At 39.5% G+C, this 15,545-nt stretch overlaps 1 protein-coding gene across 1 annotated transcript; it reads left to right on the forward strand.

The window, feature by feature from the left end:
• Positions 1-1,270: 1,270 nt before the first annotated feature.
• Positions 1,271-8,035, forward strand: Tfpi2 (tissue factor pathway inhibitor 2). Its single transcript, XM_021165013.3, has 5 exons — positions 1,271-1,949; positions 2,128-2,310; positions 4,663-4,845; positions 6,668-6,838; positions 7,197-8,035. The coding sequence occupies exons 1-5, from the start codon at positions 1,862-1,864 to the stop codon at positions 7,262-7,264; spliced, it is 693 nt and encodes a 230-aa protein (XP_021020672.1). The 5' UTR covers positions 1,271-1,861; the 3' UTR covers positions 7,265-8,035.
• Positions 8,036-15,545: the final 7,510 nt, after the last annotated feature.

Consider the following 15,545-nt stretch of genomic DNA (forward strand, 5'->3'; position numbering starts at 1 on the left):
CAACTGCCTCTCACCCATTCTTTCTCCTCATCTCCCCCACCCAGTTGGTGGTTAAGCTTTCAGGGCTCTGACTGTCCTTTTTCATTGTTATCTAGTAATGCTAGCAGCACTTTCAGACCAGGCAAGTCTCCAAAGGCATCTGACTCTACCCTTTGACTTGAAAACAGGACAAGTTGTTATGTACAAACCTACCCAGAGTACTGGACTTGTGGGAACCAATCTGCTGTACCCCTCAGAATCTTCCAGAAGCTTGAAAGAGATCTTCTTTAAATTCCTAGTATTTTCAGGAAAAATCAAGGATAGTTACTCATTAAAAGAATGTCAGATAAACAAGAGGAAATAAGAAAGAAGTAAAGACATGTTTATCAAGAGAGTCCTTTAAAGTTCCCCTTGATTTTCCCTAAAATTCTTATGTAAAATTTCAATGTTGATTTTGATGCCATGTAAACAAAAGGTTGGCCATAATCTAATCTATATCAGCGTAGTGGACTTTATTAGCTGTGCTGACTAGGATATGTGGGAAGGGGTTGACCGTTTGCCAGGCAGGTCTCTCTGGACTTTTATGTCCCATTTGCAAAGGTTATCATTGCTCTCAGGATGGAAACCATCCCAGATAACCATGCGGCAGCTTCTTATACTCCCTTATGCTGAACCGTAAAAGTCACATTCCACACCTTCATTCATACGTACAAGCTAGAGACTTCATGGTATTTGTATGTTGTATTTCAAATTTGAACTACCGACAACACAACATAGGCATATTACCAAAAAAGTAGTTGAGAAAAATCACAAATCCTCAGGCAGTCAGCATGACATGGGCTTCTAGTATCAGCATTTAGGAGGTGGTAGAGTAAGGGGCAGCAGTCGTTTGTTAATGTTTATCCTTTGCTACACAGCCAATTGGAAGTCAGCCTGGCCTACATTAGATCTTTTTTTCAAAGAGCAAAATTAACAAATAAATAATTAGTAAATAAATAAAACTAAATTTAAAAAACCTAGCAAAAATATAAACCTAAAGAGTACTTCATTTAAAATCTCATGCATATGAAATTTAAGAATGGCCAAAGCTTCTGTATGGGCACAGAAATCAGCTGCCCTGCCTTATATAGGCTTGTATCTCAAAGGAAGCTTTTGGAATGATGGAAACTCTCTAGTTCTTCAACAACCAGGAGGAGGTGAAGGCAGGAGGATAAAATTTCAAGGTCATCCTTGACTACATAATAAATTCAAAGCCAGCCTAGAATCCATGGGACTGTCTCAAAAGAAAAAAAGGAAAATAAGAAAAGAAAGAAAAAAAAGGAAAAAAACTGTGCTGCGATTCTTGATTATGGTGTTGACTTTTTATAGGGAGATTCCATCAGCATTAACCTAAAAATTCTACTGCGTGGAATCCGTTTGGAATAGATTTCTGATCTCAGAGTCCATAGAGATGATCAAAAGTCCATAAGAACCGTGGATCTGTCTTTTCCCTATCTCTCTCAAACTCCTGCTCTGGGATTCAGGTTTCTTTTAGGTGAAGGTGCAAATTGGCAACTGGTGCCTTGAGCAATCCTCCACTGGTAATTTCCCTCTGGCTAGCCCACTTCCCATCATCACTGACACACATGCACGCCACAGGCATCACCCCTTGGCTGCAAGCAAAACTTTGGGAATCAGGCTCAACTTCTCAACTCCCAGGAAATTCCTCTTGGAACACATTGAACGCGGGGGCGGGATGAGCTCTGCCTCAGGCATGAATCAGCCACGTTTTGCGCTCCGCCCCGTCGGGGGTCCAGGGGTGGCTTAAAGGCCGCTCTTCTGCTAGCAGGCGACTAGCACTCTCCTCCCCGGCGTCCAGCGAGCCGCAGCACCATCCAGCACTATGGACCCCGCTATGCCCCTGCGACTGTGGAATTTGCCGCTGCTCCTGGTGGGCTCCGTTCTTGGTCTCGCTTCAGTGTCTGCCCAAGGTATCTGCCCAGGATCCCCCTTGCCGCATCCGCTTCCTTGTTTTTAGGTCCCTGCCGCCACCGAGGGGAAGTCGTGCCCTAGTTGGTTCAGAAACTTCTGTGGTGAACTCCGAGTCAGATCTTCCAGGCACCAAATCTGACCGCCTCCCTTGTTTCGTTCCTTCTGACCCTCTTACAGGGAATAATTTAGAGATCTGCCTCTTGCCCTTGGACGCAGGACCTTGTCAAACCCCTATCCCCAAGTTCTACTATGACAGGGACCAGCAAAAGTGCCGCAGATTCAACTATGGAGGCTGCTTGGGCAATGCCAACAATTTCCACAATCGGGATCGCTGCGAACACACTTGCAGAAGTATCAAGAGTAAGTGTTTGGGGGTGCACAGAACATAGCGGGACTCTGCACAAAAGGGGCGGGACAGAGTTTATGCCCACCTCCCACATGATTGCTTTGAAGCTTCTCCAAAAGAACGCCCAATCTACAACCACTAACAGAGTTTATCTCACTACCAGATTCCATTGCAACTCTGTCTGGGAAAGCCGCAATGAGCCCATATCAAGTCATAATAAATGCAAGGGGAAAACAGGAGTGCTCTTCTGCATCAGACAGGACATTGGTTGAAGAAATACGGTCTTTGAGACCACTGTTGCCTCTTGTTGATTACCCATCCATAGGGAATATTTTTTATTGGTTCTTATTTTTTGAAGTGTGATTTAGCTCATTATCTGACTTTACTTTTTTTTTGCCTTACACTTGGGTTAGTGTAGAGGTATCCACAGCCAAGCTTCTGTTTGGAAGAGTCTGTTTTCTTTTACTTTGTCATTTTATACAAGGATGGTCTATTAAGGATGGTGTGGGGCTTTGGTCACCAAGGAACTCAGCCAGGAAGAAATATGTACTGGTGGGAATAACAGGGGTCTTTCTACGGAACTTGAAACCTGTATCACAACCAAGTCAAACCTGCTCACTTTGTCTATCAAAAGCTTACCTTCAGACGAGTGGGCAAACTTTTGGAGTTTCCTATTCCAGTATGAAATAAGGTTATATCCCCCAGTAGTTTCAGAAATGACGGCAATGTTTTGGAAGTACGACTAAGAAGGCCGCTTTGGCTTTTATTAGCATCTTATTAGTTTCTTGGATTAGCATACAAAATGCTGGGCTTTATTAGGCTCATTCCTACATACATACATACATATATACATACATACATACATACATACATACATACATACATACATACCACTGTTTGTTCTTGCCTTCCCTCTGAACCTTCCTCATCCTCTGTCCCATTTTGCTGGCCCTTCTCCCCAAGTAGTCACACCTCCAGCTCTCATGGCACATGCTCCCAGGTAGCCACACCTTCAGCTCTTATGGCACATGTGCTCTGTACACTCTTTGCCCCTCTTCCCACATCTATTTCCTCCCGTGCCTCACTCATCCACCTTTTTACTTCCATCATACATACACTTCAAGCTAGAGTGTTTACGGGATGATATGCGTGCTGTTGTCTTTCTGAGTGTTGTGTGTTTTGCATTTCCCTAGAAACATTGTGACTTCATCCTTACCTTCATCTGAAAAACATTCCATTGTAATTCAACCACATTTATTTTAAAATCCATCTGTTACTAAACAACTAGGGTGTCTCTGCTCTTCAGCTCTTAAGTACAGGGAGAAAGAAGCATATGCAGATGTTTCTGTGATGTGTACACTCAGGACTCCTTATCTACATCTTTGACTTTGATAGAATTAGGTTATATGATAGCACTATTCTACTTTTGGAAGACCTCCCCTGATGACTACCATAGTTGCTATGCCCATTGACATTTTTTTTTTTTTTTGCATAGTGGAGCATGTGTCCTTATTTTTTTTTCTTTTTTTAAAATTAGGTATTTTCTTCATCTACATTTCCAATGCTATCCCAAAAGTCCCCATACCCCCCAACTCCCCCACCCACCCACTCCCACTTCTTGGCCCTGACGTTCCCCTGTACTGAGGCAGATAAAGTTTGCACGACCACAATCACAAAGGAACTCACACAATATGTACTTACTGATAAGTGGTTATTAGCCCAGAAACTTAGAATACCCAAGGTATAAGATACAATTTGTGAAACACTTGAAACTCAAGAAGAACAAAGACCAAAGTGTGGACACTGTGCCCCTTCTTAGAATTGGGAACAACACACCCATTGGAAGGAGTTACAGAGACAACGTTTGGAGCTGAGACAAAAGGATGGACCATCTAGAGACTGCCATATCCGGAGATCCATCCTATAATCAGCTTCCAAACGCTGACACCATTGCACACACTAGCAAGATTTTGCTGAAAGGACCCTGATATAGCTGTCTCTCGTGAGGCTATGCCGGGGCCTAGCAAACACAGAAGTGGATGCTCAAGTCAGCTATTGGATGGATCACAGGGCCCCCAATGGAGGAGTTAGAGAAAGTACCCAAGGAGCTGGGGGGATCTGCAACCCTATGGGTGGAACAACAATATGAACTAACCAGTACCCCCCGGAGCTTGTGTCTCTAGCTGCATATGAATTAGAAGATGGCCTTGTAGGCCATCAGTGGAAAGAGAGGCCCATTGACATTCTTATTGAAAGTGAACAAAGTTTATTCTTCTTGCCCCAATTCCTCACTGACTTATTGCTGTTCTTCATAAAACTGAAAGATTACTTTGAATAACATGTTTTATTGCTTTCCCGTCTCCCAGAAGTTCCTCCAGTTTGTCGATTAGAGCTCAAAACATATCCATGCGATAAGCCCAATAAACGGTTTTTCTTCAACGTGAATACCATGACATGTGAGCCCCTTAGGCCTGGTCTGTGTAGCAGGACTATGAATGTATTCTCTGAGGAAGCTACATGTAAGGGCTTGTGTGAACCAAAGAAACATAGTAAGTACTTTAATTGTGGTACTTCTATTTCAAGTCTTCCTATAAAATTTTTATATGAAGATCAATAATTTGATTTGAAATTAATATTGTTTGTATGCTGGTGATTATACAATTATGTGTGCACCTGCGTGACTGCATCTCTCTCTCTCTCTCTCTCTCTCTCTCGTGTGTGTGTCTGTGTATGTGTGTGTGTTGACTTTAACAACTTCTGCCCTGTAGGAAACATTATGTCCTTATTTTTCCATGTGTGGGTACAAGCTGAAGGTTAATAATGCGCAAAACTCTCAAGTTTGGACTGTGACAAGGCTATTAGCAAAAAGTTGCTACTTTTTCTCTTGTCCCTGGAGAACATCAATTGAGCTTCTCTAATTAGAAACACTGTAATATAAAAACTGGAGATCAGAAATTTTCTAGCACTGGCCTTGTTTCCAAAATGGAGGTTTCCACACTTGACCTCAGCTGATGGATAACAGTAAAAAAGCAGGTGCACTAATATTATTGAGTTACATTATCTTCAAATCCTGCATAGAGGGTGGATATGAAGCACTATGAAATTCTTTTTTAGAACTGCATCCCAGTACCCCATCTGCAAGATATCTCATTGCACATATGCAGATGTTCCAGAATTTGGAAAACCCTGAAATGTGAAACACTGTGGCTTCCAAGTATTGTTAGATCAGTGATATTCATATTGTATTATCCATGTCTTCAATTGATATATAAAATATAGAGGAGGGAATCTATCAGATAGAGACATAATGCTTCTCATATTTTCGTGTGTGTGTGTATGAGTGTGTGTGTGTGTATGAGTGTGTGTGTGTGTATGTATGTGTGTGTATGTGTGTATATGTGTGTGTGTGTGTGTGTGTGTGAGAGAGAGAGAGAGAGAGAGAGAGAGGAAGTAAATGTATAAGTAGCTTTGGGAATGAGAGATACAGAATGTAATGGGGAGGGGTTATGCACAATGATAAATGAAAATATCATAATGGAACTCGTTTTTATAGCAATTAAAATAACTGATAAAAATATAGCATACACCAATAAATGCCGAGACTTCAGAAATGTATGAAAGTAGCTTTGTTTGTGAGTTATTGAAATATGTAGTGTTAAGACCTTGGTTAAATTTCTGTTTTTTTTTTGGTAATTATATCACAAAAAGTATTCTGTTCTTGTAGCAGAGACACACAGATTTAAAATAATTAAATCAGGACCTCTTCTTTGGCCAAGAGTTTGGTAGAGCTGTGTTGCTGTACTGTGTTGAGTACTGAATAATCAAGTACTGAATGCATGTAAATATTTCAGGTGATGGCACTCGCCCAAGAATGTCAAATTATGCCATGTACTGAAACAAGCCCATTTTAGGATGTCTAGTTGGAGGCTTAATTACTCTTTACATTGAAATGTATGTAAGTACACAGGTTTAGAAGGCATTATTTTAGCTTATAAAATTGAGAAAGATGGGTATGGGAGGTGTTGACTGGAGAGCAGAATGATATAAACATAGAACACAGGACACACACACATGCACACACACATGAACACATATTTACACACATGTACACATATGTGCACACACATGTACATGCACACACATACACACACACAAAGTTTAAATTCTGAATTCATAAAAAATAGAACAATCAAAATAGAGCAGGTAAGCTTCCCTTCCCAGTGACTCGAGACAGACCTATTTTGAATGGTTCAGTATTTTGGATTCAGCATGAGTTGTCTGTGGGATTTTCGCCAGCTAGACTCCACTGAGCATCACTGTCTCTTAGTCTGGTATTACAGTATTTCTAATTTCTTTTTCTTTTTCATACAGTTCCATCATTTTGCTCCAGTCCAAAGGATGAAGGTCTGTGTTCTGCCAATGTGACACGCTTTTATTTTAATTCAAGAAACAAAACATGTGAGACTTTCACCTATACTGGCTGTGGTGGGAACGAGAACAACTTTTATTACCTGGATGCTTGCCACCGTGCCTGCGTTAAAGGTAGTAAAGCTTCTCTTATCCAGTCATCAAGCAAAGAAAATGAATAGTTCCAACGTCAAATACAGCATTCCGTATTCATTTTATTAGTGCCAAACGGCCACGTCTATGATAATCCTACCAGTGTAGTGCCTCGGCGTGTGCTGCCTTGGTTTCTGGGACAGTAGGCATATACTGTCTAGCCACAGGAGACAGTAGTCAGAGCTTCAGTTTCACATGTAGAGCAGGAGCAACTGCGTGACTAATGACTTTATGATCAAGTTAGATGAAATGAGGTGAGATCAAAAGTATGTTAGAAAGGTTGATTTGAGGTGGAGGTCAGACTGAAGCCACATGATAATTGTTATTTTGTTGTCTTTAGGCTGGAAGAAGCCCAAGAGATGGAAGATAGGTGATTTCCTGCCCAGATTTTGGAAGCATCTTTCTTAAGCATTTTCTCATACTGAAGGAAACAACTCATTAGTAATTTGCTCCTCTGATTTTACCGATGTTACTTTTTTTTAACCTGTGTGTTTTTATTCATACCAAGCTGCCTTCCAAATGTGAAATTATCATTTTCGATGTACTGTTACAATGTCTAAGAGACTGAATCCTTGTGGTGTATCCGATATGAATGTGAACATGACTTGCCCAACTTCTTGGGATAGCTATACTAATTTCAAAAGACAATCATTACTAAAATACCAGAAGACAATTTAGATGTGCAATTTTAACCTACATGGGCATCATTAGGAATGGCGAAACCACTTCATTATGAACTTAAGTGTTTAGATTGCATTTTAGGCTCCAGGAGACCAGTAACCAAGTCATGAACACTTATTCAATCATTCCACTGAGGTATTACTTATTCCTTGCCAAGTGTCCTTGAATACCTTTCTTGCCATATTGCAATATTATGAAGAAGAGCTATTACAAAAAAGAGTTATAATTGTTATTGGATGAATTTAAAATGTTGGTGATTTATGAAAAGAAAAACATTTTTCCTAGAAAAAAAGCATTATATATTTAATTCTGTGTCTCTTTATTTTTCCACATTTGACAAGTGAATCTTCTTTGACCATATGTGCTACAGTATTCCCTCAGACAAAATGTTTGAGAGAATAGAAATTTCTGGATCTTTTGTACTATGTAAGATGTATCCTGACCAAAATGCATGTATGCTTTGACTTGAATTTCACAAATAAATTATTTTTAAAAGTGGTTATTAGCCGGGCGTGGTGGCGCACGCCTTTAATCCCAGCACTCGGGAGGCAGAGGCAGGCGGATTTCTGAGTTCGAGGCCAGCCTGGTCTACAAAGTGAGTTCCAGGACAGCCAAGGCTACACAGAGAAACCCTGTCTCGAAAAACCAAAAAAAAAAAAAAAAAAAAAAAAAAAAGTGGTTATTACAATAAGATAGTGTTTTTCTTTCTTTGTAAAAGGAAAAATGAAAAAAACTATACATATCATTTTAGTAAATTTAACATTTAAAATTAACTCTTTAACAAAATTACAAGTATATCCACTCTTTGCCTGAAAAGACACTCATCTGAAACCTATCATGGTTATTTCATGCTTGAGGATATTGTCTGATGCAGAATACTGTAAACAAACTGGATGTCAGAATGAGAATGGCCAAGGAAGTGACACGTGGGGCGTGAGCAGAGTGTGTGTGTGTGTGTATGATCACACCCAGGAAGACAGTGAGGAAATGGGACTAGGGCAACAAGAATAAACAGGCACACTCTCGAAGAATACGGAAGATGTTGACATACTTCATTGATATAAACTTGGAACAGGATGGAGGCAAAAAAGAGTTAATGGATATGCAGTGAGTTTAGATAAATGATTCTTTTGTAGTTTTGACTTTGAATGTGTTTTTATATTTTACATAAGTTTAAACAAGTTAAAGAAAACCAAAACAAATGGAATTGGAGATCCAAGAAGCTGTTGAATAGTAGAATATGTACACAAATATAGAGTTTTAATTTCAGTTGCTTTCAGAAACAATATGTGACCATAAATCTTCAGCAATATACAACCTAGGGGTCTAAAAATTCTAAAGAAATCAGAGAAAGTATTTAGAAGTACTCTAACTTTGTCTCTGTAACTCCTTCCATGGGTGTTTTGTTCCCAATTCTAAGAAGGGGCGAAGTGCCCACACTTTGTTCTTTGTTTTTCTTGAGTTTCCTGTGTTCTGCAAATTGTAACTTGAGTATTCTAAGTTTCTGGGATAATATCCACTTATCAATGAGAGCATATCATGTGTGTTCTTTTGTGATTGGGTTACATCACTCAGGATGATACCCTCCAGATCCATCCATTTGCCTAGGAATTTCATAAATTCATTGTTTTTGATAGTATTCTATTGTGTAAATGTATCACATTTTCTGTATCCATTCCTCTGTTGAGGGACATCTGGGTTCTTTCCAGCTTCTGGCTATTATAAATAAGGCTGCTATGAACATAGTGGAGCATGTGTTCTTATTATCAGTTGGAACATCTTCTGGATATATGCCCAGGAAAGGTATTGCTGATGAGACGAAAGGATCGACCATCCAGAAATTGCCCCACCTGGGGGTCCATCCCATAATCAGCCACCAAACACAGACACTATTGCATACGCCAGCAGGATTTTGCAGAAAGGAACCTGATATAGCTGTCTCTTGTGAAGCTATGCCAGTGTCTGGCAAACACAGAAGTGGATGCTCACAGTCAGCTATTAGATGGAACACAGGGCCCCCAATGGAGGAGCTAGAGAAAGTACCCAAGGATCTGAAGAGGTCTGCAACCCTATAGGTGGAACAACTAACCAGTACCCCCAGAGCTCGTGTCTCTAACTGCATATGTAGCAGAAGATGGCCTAGTCTGCCATCATTGGGAAGAGAGGCCCCTTGGTCTTGTAAACTTTATATGCTCCAGTACAGGGGAAACATCACGGCCAAGAAGTGGGAGTGGGTGGGTAGGGGAGCAGTTGGGGGGGGGGGTATAGGGAACTTTCGGGATAGCATTTGAAATGTAAATGAAGTAAATCCCTAATAAAAATTGGGAATATATATATATAAAGAAGTACTCTAACTAGGATTGGTTGTTGCTCAGCCATTGCTACTACTCTGAATGTACAATGTATAGGATATTTTATGGCACGATAGGATTTTAGTTTCAAGAGAAATAATACACAGAAGCATGTATTCTTTGAAAAAACATAGAAATCTTCAAAACCTTAAGCTTGGATTAGAAATGTTAATATGAGCACAGACCATGTGTTTCTTAGGGTATATGCTATTCCCCTTCTTCCACTAAAACTACTTACAACCATGACAACTACATTGCACTAAGTACGATTGATCTTTCCTCATATTCTCATATATGTTACTAACAAGAATCAGCTCCCTTCCAAGTCCCCAAACCCAAGTCTGATCCAAGAGCTATTCAGAGGAACCTGGGACACATTATTCTAAAGTTCAGGAAGCAATCAAGGGCTGATGAATTGTGGAAGATAGACAGGAGAGTGGCACTAAGTGGCTCACACTGACATAAAAGGGAGCAGCATGAGCATCAAAATAATTAAGGACCTCAGTACATAGATATATATAAATGTATAAGACCCGCACATCTGTCATACACACACATGCACATACACACAATCACTCATGTGCACACACAATCACACACTCAGTCACATACACACATATATACACAAACTCTCTCTCTCTCTCTCTCTCTCTCTCTCTCTCACACACACACACACACAAACACACACACACACACACACACACACACAAACAAACACAAACACACACAATGAATCCTTTAGCCAAGATTCTAAACCTTGCAATCAAATTTCCATATTGGAAGGAAATACAATGAGTAAGTCGTCAGAAACCAGGGAAAGTGTTCAACCAAATCCAGGGTTTTATGAAATGGTTTCATCTGTTGGTCACATTTGTTTTCCAGGGCTAGGAAATACAATCTGTTCCATAGCAACAAGAGAAAGTAACATGCTCTTAAAAAGTTTTGTTTGAATAAAAAGCCTGTGTTTGGAACTCCTCAGTGGCTATAGACAATGAAGATAAACAGAGTTGTTTGTGCTTTGGGATTACAGACTGAATAATGCAAAGCCTTTAGGAATTCTGGAAGCTCCTAGATTCTCCACAGGAAATTAATATATTTGCTGTCATTGCTACCTGGGGCTGTTTGAATATGCTTGGTACAGAGAGTGGCACTATTTGGAGGTGTGACCCTGTTGGAGTAGGTGTGACCTTGTGGAGGAAGTGTGTGACTATCGAGGGGCTTTGAGAGCTTGCTCCTGCCTGGTTGAAGATGGTAGTCTTCTCCTGACAGCCTTCAGATGAAGATGTAGAACTCTCAGCTCCTCCAGCACCATGTGTGCCTAGACACTGCCATGCTCCCACCTAGATAGAAGGGACTGAACGTCTTTAAACTGTAATTCAGCCCCAATTAAAAATTTTCCTTTGTAGGAGTTGCTTTGATCCTGGTGTCACTTCACAGCAATGAAAACTCTAACTAAGACACCACCCTATAATCAAAAGTCTTAGGAAATCATGGCCCAACTCAGCCTGTGTTCATACCATCTGTTTAGCACTGGTCAGAAGTAGAACTTCCACAGACAGTCATTCTAAAAGCTCAGGCTCCTGCCATTTCATTAAAAACATGTCAAGCACAACCACTGTTTGCCAATTAAATACCAAAAGTAAAGTAATTTTAAATTTGAAAACAAGAAAAAAATAATTAAATTAGTCATGGAACATCTTCCAGAAAAAGGGAAATTCCTTCTTACCACTGACTGTCAGTCTGAAAAAAATCCCGTTTGTGTTTTCATCAGACAGATGGGATAGATGACTGTCTCCTTCAGTAACACAAAACACACACACACACACACATGTACATGCACCCAGGCACACATAAACAGAAGGCATAGGGTATTTATTTAAAGTATTCTGGGATAGGACTACTATCTCCCTTATCACAAGCATTGTAACAACCATGGAAACTGAAATGGGGGTTCAAAATCCCTGTGCTGTGCTATCTCCAGGTCTCCATCTTGCCTTGAAGCCTTGTAGAGCATTAGCTAATGATCTTATCCAGTAAGAGAATATCTTTTCATGTCGGTTCTTGGGTTGTAAAAGTCCCTGAGATGGTGCAACGGGGTTAATTCTATAGAATGACCCTGAAGAGTAGATATAAAAAAATATTACCTGAATGGTGTCTGTTAATCCTCTTTCAACTGGATGAACCCCATTATGGCAACAAGACTTGATCTTTACAAGCTTCTGCTTCTTTGAAAATGTGCCCTTTGAAAATAAAAATGGGAAAATGTACAGAAGTGTCAAATTCTACAGTATCTGTGCATTAGATTATTCTAGAGTACATAGAGAGAAGCAGACATGAGAGTCAAAATCATACAGAATAATTCCTGCTCCCTTCAGTCTCATAGCCACTCATAACTATTTATCAAGTATATATCTGTAAGTTTGTTATGACCATTCTTTATGTTTTCAAAACAATTTTGTTCCCATACTGCTGAGACCTGCTCCAAATCTAATTATCCATACTAATGTTATGGTGCTTTCAACAGGCAAAACTCTGTAATGTTTTGTAATTATATTAAATCATTGTATGTGTGTGTGTGGCATGCATGTGCTGTACATATAAGTTCAGGTGAGTACTTACATGGCTGCATGCAAATGTATTGTAGGACTTCACACATCTTTCTTGACCACTCTCCACTTTACTTTTTGAGAGAAGATCTTTTACTTTGGTGTATCAACTGAGATAGGCTGTCTGGCCAATGAGCTCCAGAGATCAACTTGTCTCTGCATACACACACACACACACACACACACACACACACACACACACACACACGTTCTGTTTTTACCCACGTCTGCTACTTCACAGAGCTTTAGCATAGCTGCTGGGGACCTGAATTCAAATCTTTATGCTTGTCCAGCCAGCACATGACCCACCAGCCATCTCCTCAGCCTCGTTTCCCTCTTGAGTTTTTATTCTAGTGTCCAAGTCATTACTGTGTTGCTTATAAACAGAGTATTCTGTATCCTATACATATTCTTCTCAATTCTGGCTTCACCTCCAACCATACATAATTCAGCACTGAATTATCTGAAAATTGAAAGCATGCCATAGAGCTTAGACTTTATAGGATGTGATTCTCAAATTCTATATATGGTTATGTGCTGCATGTCCAGGGGTTTTGATCTGGGGGAGGTGCAATGATATTTACAGATGGACATTAATCCTGACAGTTAGCTCAGTCTGTTACATGATGGTGCCAGTAAATACACACATGGTGATCCAGGGCTCTGAAAGGTTAGGAAGAATCCATGATAAAGCTTTGAGAAATACTCTTCTGTTCTACTCAACATTTTATCTTTCAAGAGTTATCCTCTTTTCCTGTAAACGTCTCATAAACTGACTCTCCTCTCAATTGCCAAAAAGTCCTAGACCTCTTCAAGCAGGTTTAATCATAGCTCCCAAGCACTTGGGTAATGGCAAATTTCTAGTTACACTAATACTCCTTTGAATTATTTTCCTAACAGAATAGGAAATTAATAGAATTTTAAAGTATTCAAATGTATTATTGTATTCATTTTATAGTATGTTGAAAATAAAGGACAAAGATAATAATGAAGCAATACAGAATCTGACCAAATGATTAAGATGTACACTCTGTTTGCTTGAGGTAAAAATCACTGGGTGAAGAGCTACTTCATTTTGTCTGAGAGCACTGATAAATTACATTGGTTTGTTTCCAACTACAGTTGTTCAGATATGAAAAATACTGTGGCTATAAGAAAAATCCATCATTCACCTGTGATAAAAATGTCTTTTTGATCTGTGTTTAGTTGCTGTTTCCAAAATTATTACAGAGGTCAAACTTGTTTTTGTATAAATTTATGCTGTACAGCCTAATTTTTTTATATAGATGTCCTTAAATAGTTATCACAGGTAATCAACTTAGCTGTCACCTTCCATTGTGAACTTCTTTTTCTGGTAAAAAAACCAAAATCAGTTGTCTTAGCCTATTTTCAATGCACAAAGTTAATGACTGTAATCCCTTTGCCATATATTAGATCCCTCCTGGGTTTGTTTATCTCACCTAACTGCACTCTCTGTTTAATGTCTTCCATTTCCTTTCCTTTATCCCTACTAATCATGGTTTGGATTCTGCTTATATTGCAATCTGCCAATATGCATGCATTTATAGTATTTTTCTTTCTATGTTTTCCTGACTTATGTCCTCTAAGACACTCCATAGTGTTACCAATAGAAACATCTCCATTTCTAGAGCTGAATATTGTACTAGGTAGATAAATAGATTATAGATAATAGGTAGATAATAGACAATAGATTATAAATAGCCAGATGATACACAGACAGACAGACAGACAGATAGACATTCATAATTTCATTGCTCATCAACTGACATTTAGTAGACATGTGTATAATCCATGGATTTGCTGCTGTGTATAATGTTTCAGTGGATAGGGCCATCCAGATGTGTATATGGGAGAACATGACCAGAAGAAAGATCGTTGGAGTTATATTTTCAGATTTTTTGAAGAGCCTCCCTCCATCCTTTTCTCCACAATGATTTCACCAACACACATTCCCAGTGTGTGTTAGGGTTCCCTTTTCCTTGCCCTTTCCACAAATTTATCATTTCTGGACATTTAGGTAATAGACAGAAGATGAGAACATGGTGATATTTCACTGTGGTTTTCATCGTCTTGTCCTCCTTAAAAAGTGATTGGAATATCTTTTTCATTTTACTGTTGACTGTTTTAAAGCTCATTGGGAGAATATCTGTCCAGGGTTCTTGCCTATTTTAGTTTTGCTATTGAGTTGTATGTTCTTCTATGTGGTTTGGAGAGTGAACCATAGCAGACATGTGATACACATTCATTCTCTTCCATCTTACATGATGGCGTTTCATTTGCCCATTGTTTCCTTTGCTGTGCATAAATGTTTCAGTTTGGTCTATTCCTGATTGAGCTTGTGGGGTGGCATCCAAGAAATCATTGCTGAATCCAACTCCAAGGAGATCACCCAAACCCCGTGTTTCTCCTCAGATTTTATAGCTTTGTATATGTGTGTGTGTGTGTGTGTGTGTGTGTGTGTGCCTGTGTGCGTGTACCAATGCATAAGCATGTATGTATGTATGTTGGTCATACGTGTCTTCCTTACTCTGTGTCTATCATATTTTTTTGAGGCAGATTCTTTCACTGAACCTGGAGTTCCCCTTCTTCCCCTCACTCTTCTCAGCAGCCCTCCACCCCACCCAGGGCTGCTACACCTGACATTGAAATGTTTAAACCTCTCCCCTCCTGAAGTTCTCCAATAGCTGTCTTTCTGACCCATCAGACTGAAGACTTCACAGTAAAACCCTTATTACTTTGAAAGAGTATGGTTATGTGTGTTTCTACAACTCCTTTTCACACACTTTTCACCTTTATTCTCCAGTTAAGTGCAAATTGAGGTTTATGGTTTTTCTCTTCTCGATTTTCATCTAAGTTTAAGATACGCGTGGCTTCATTAGATCTCATTATGGATCTTGTTACTACTACAGGGACATGAAGAGATTATTATTTATATGTAAACTGATTATCACCCTAGGGAAAATGGGTGTCTCATACAATTTGTTAAAGTTAAAATAATCTTTATTTTAAAGACCACATGTGAATCAATTT

The sequence above is a fragment of the Mus caroli genome, unplaced genomic scaffold (assembly GCF_978045245.1).
Source record: "Mus caroli unplaced genomic scaffold, Mus_caroli_1 scaffold_7, whole genome shotgun sequence".
NCBI classification, from domain to species: Eukaryota; Metazoa; Chordata; class Mammalia; order Rodentia; family Muridae; genus Mus; species Mus caroli.

Excerpts from the sequence above, each read along its gene's own strand:
- Tfpi2 (XM_021165013.3), top strand. The coding sequence starts at position 1,862 with ATGGACCCCGCTATGCCCCTGCGACTGTGGAATTTGCCGCTGCTCCTG. Across the intron at positions 4,846-6,667 it reads GTGTGAACCAAAGAAACATA|TTCCATCATTTTGCTCCAGT; the intron begins GTAAGTACTTTA and ends TTTTTCATACAG. Across the intron at positions 6,839-7,196 it reads CCACCGTGCCTGCGTTAAAG|GCTGGAAGAAGCCCAAGAGA; the intron begins GTAGTAAAGCTT and ends TGTTGTCTTTAG.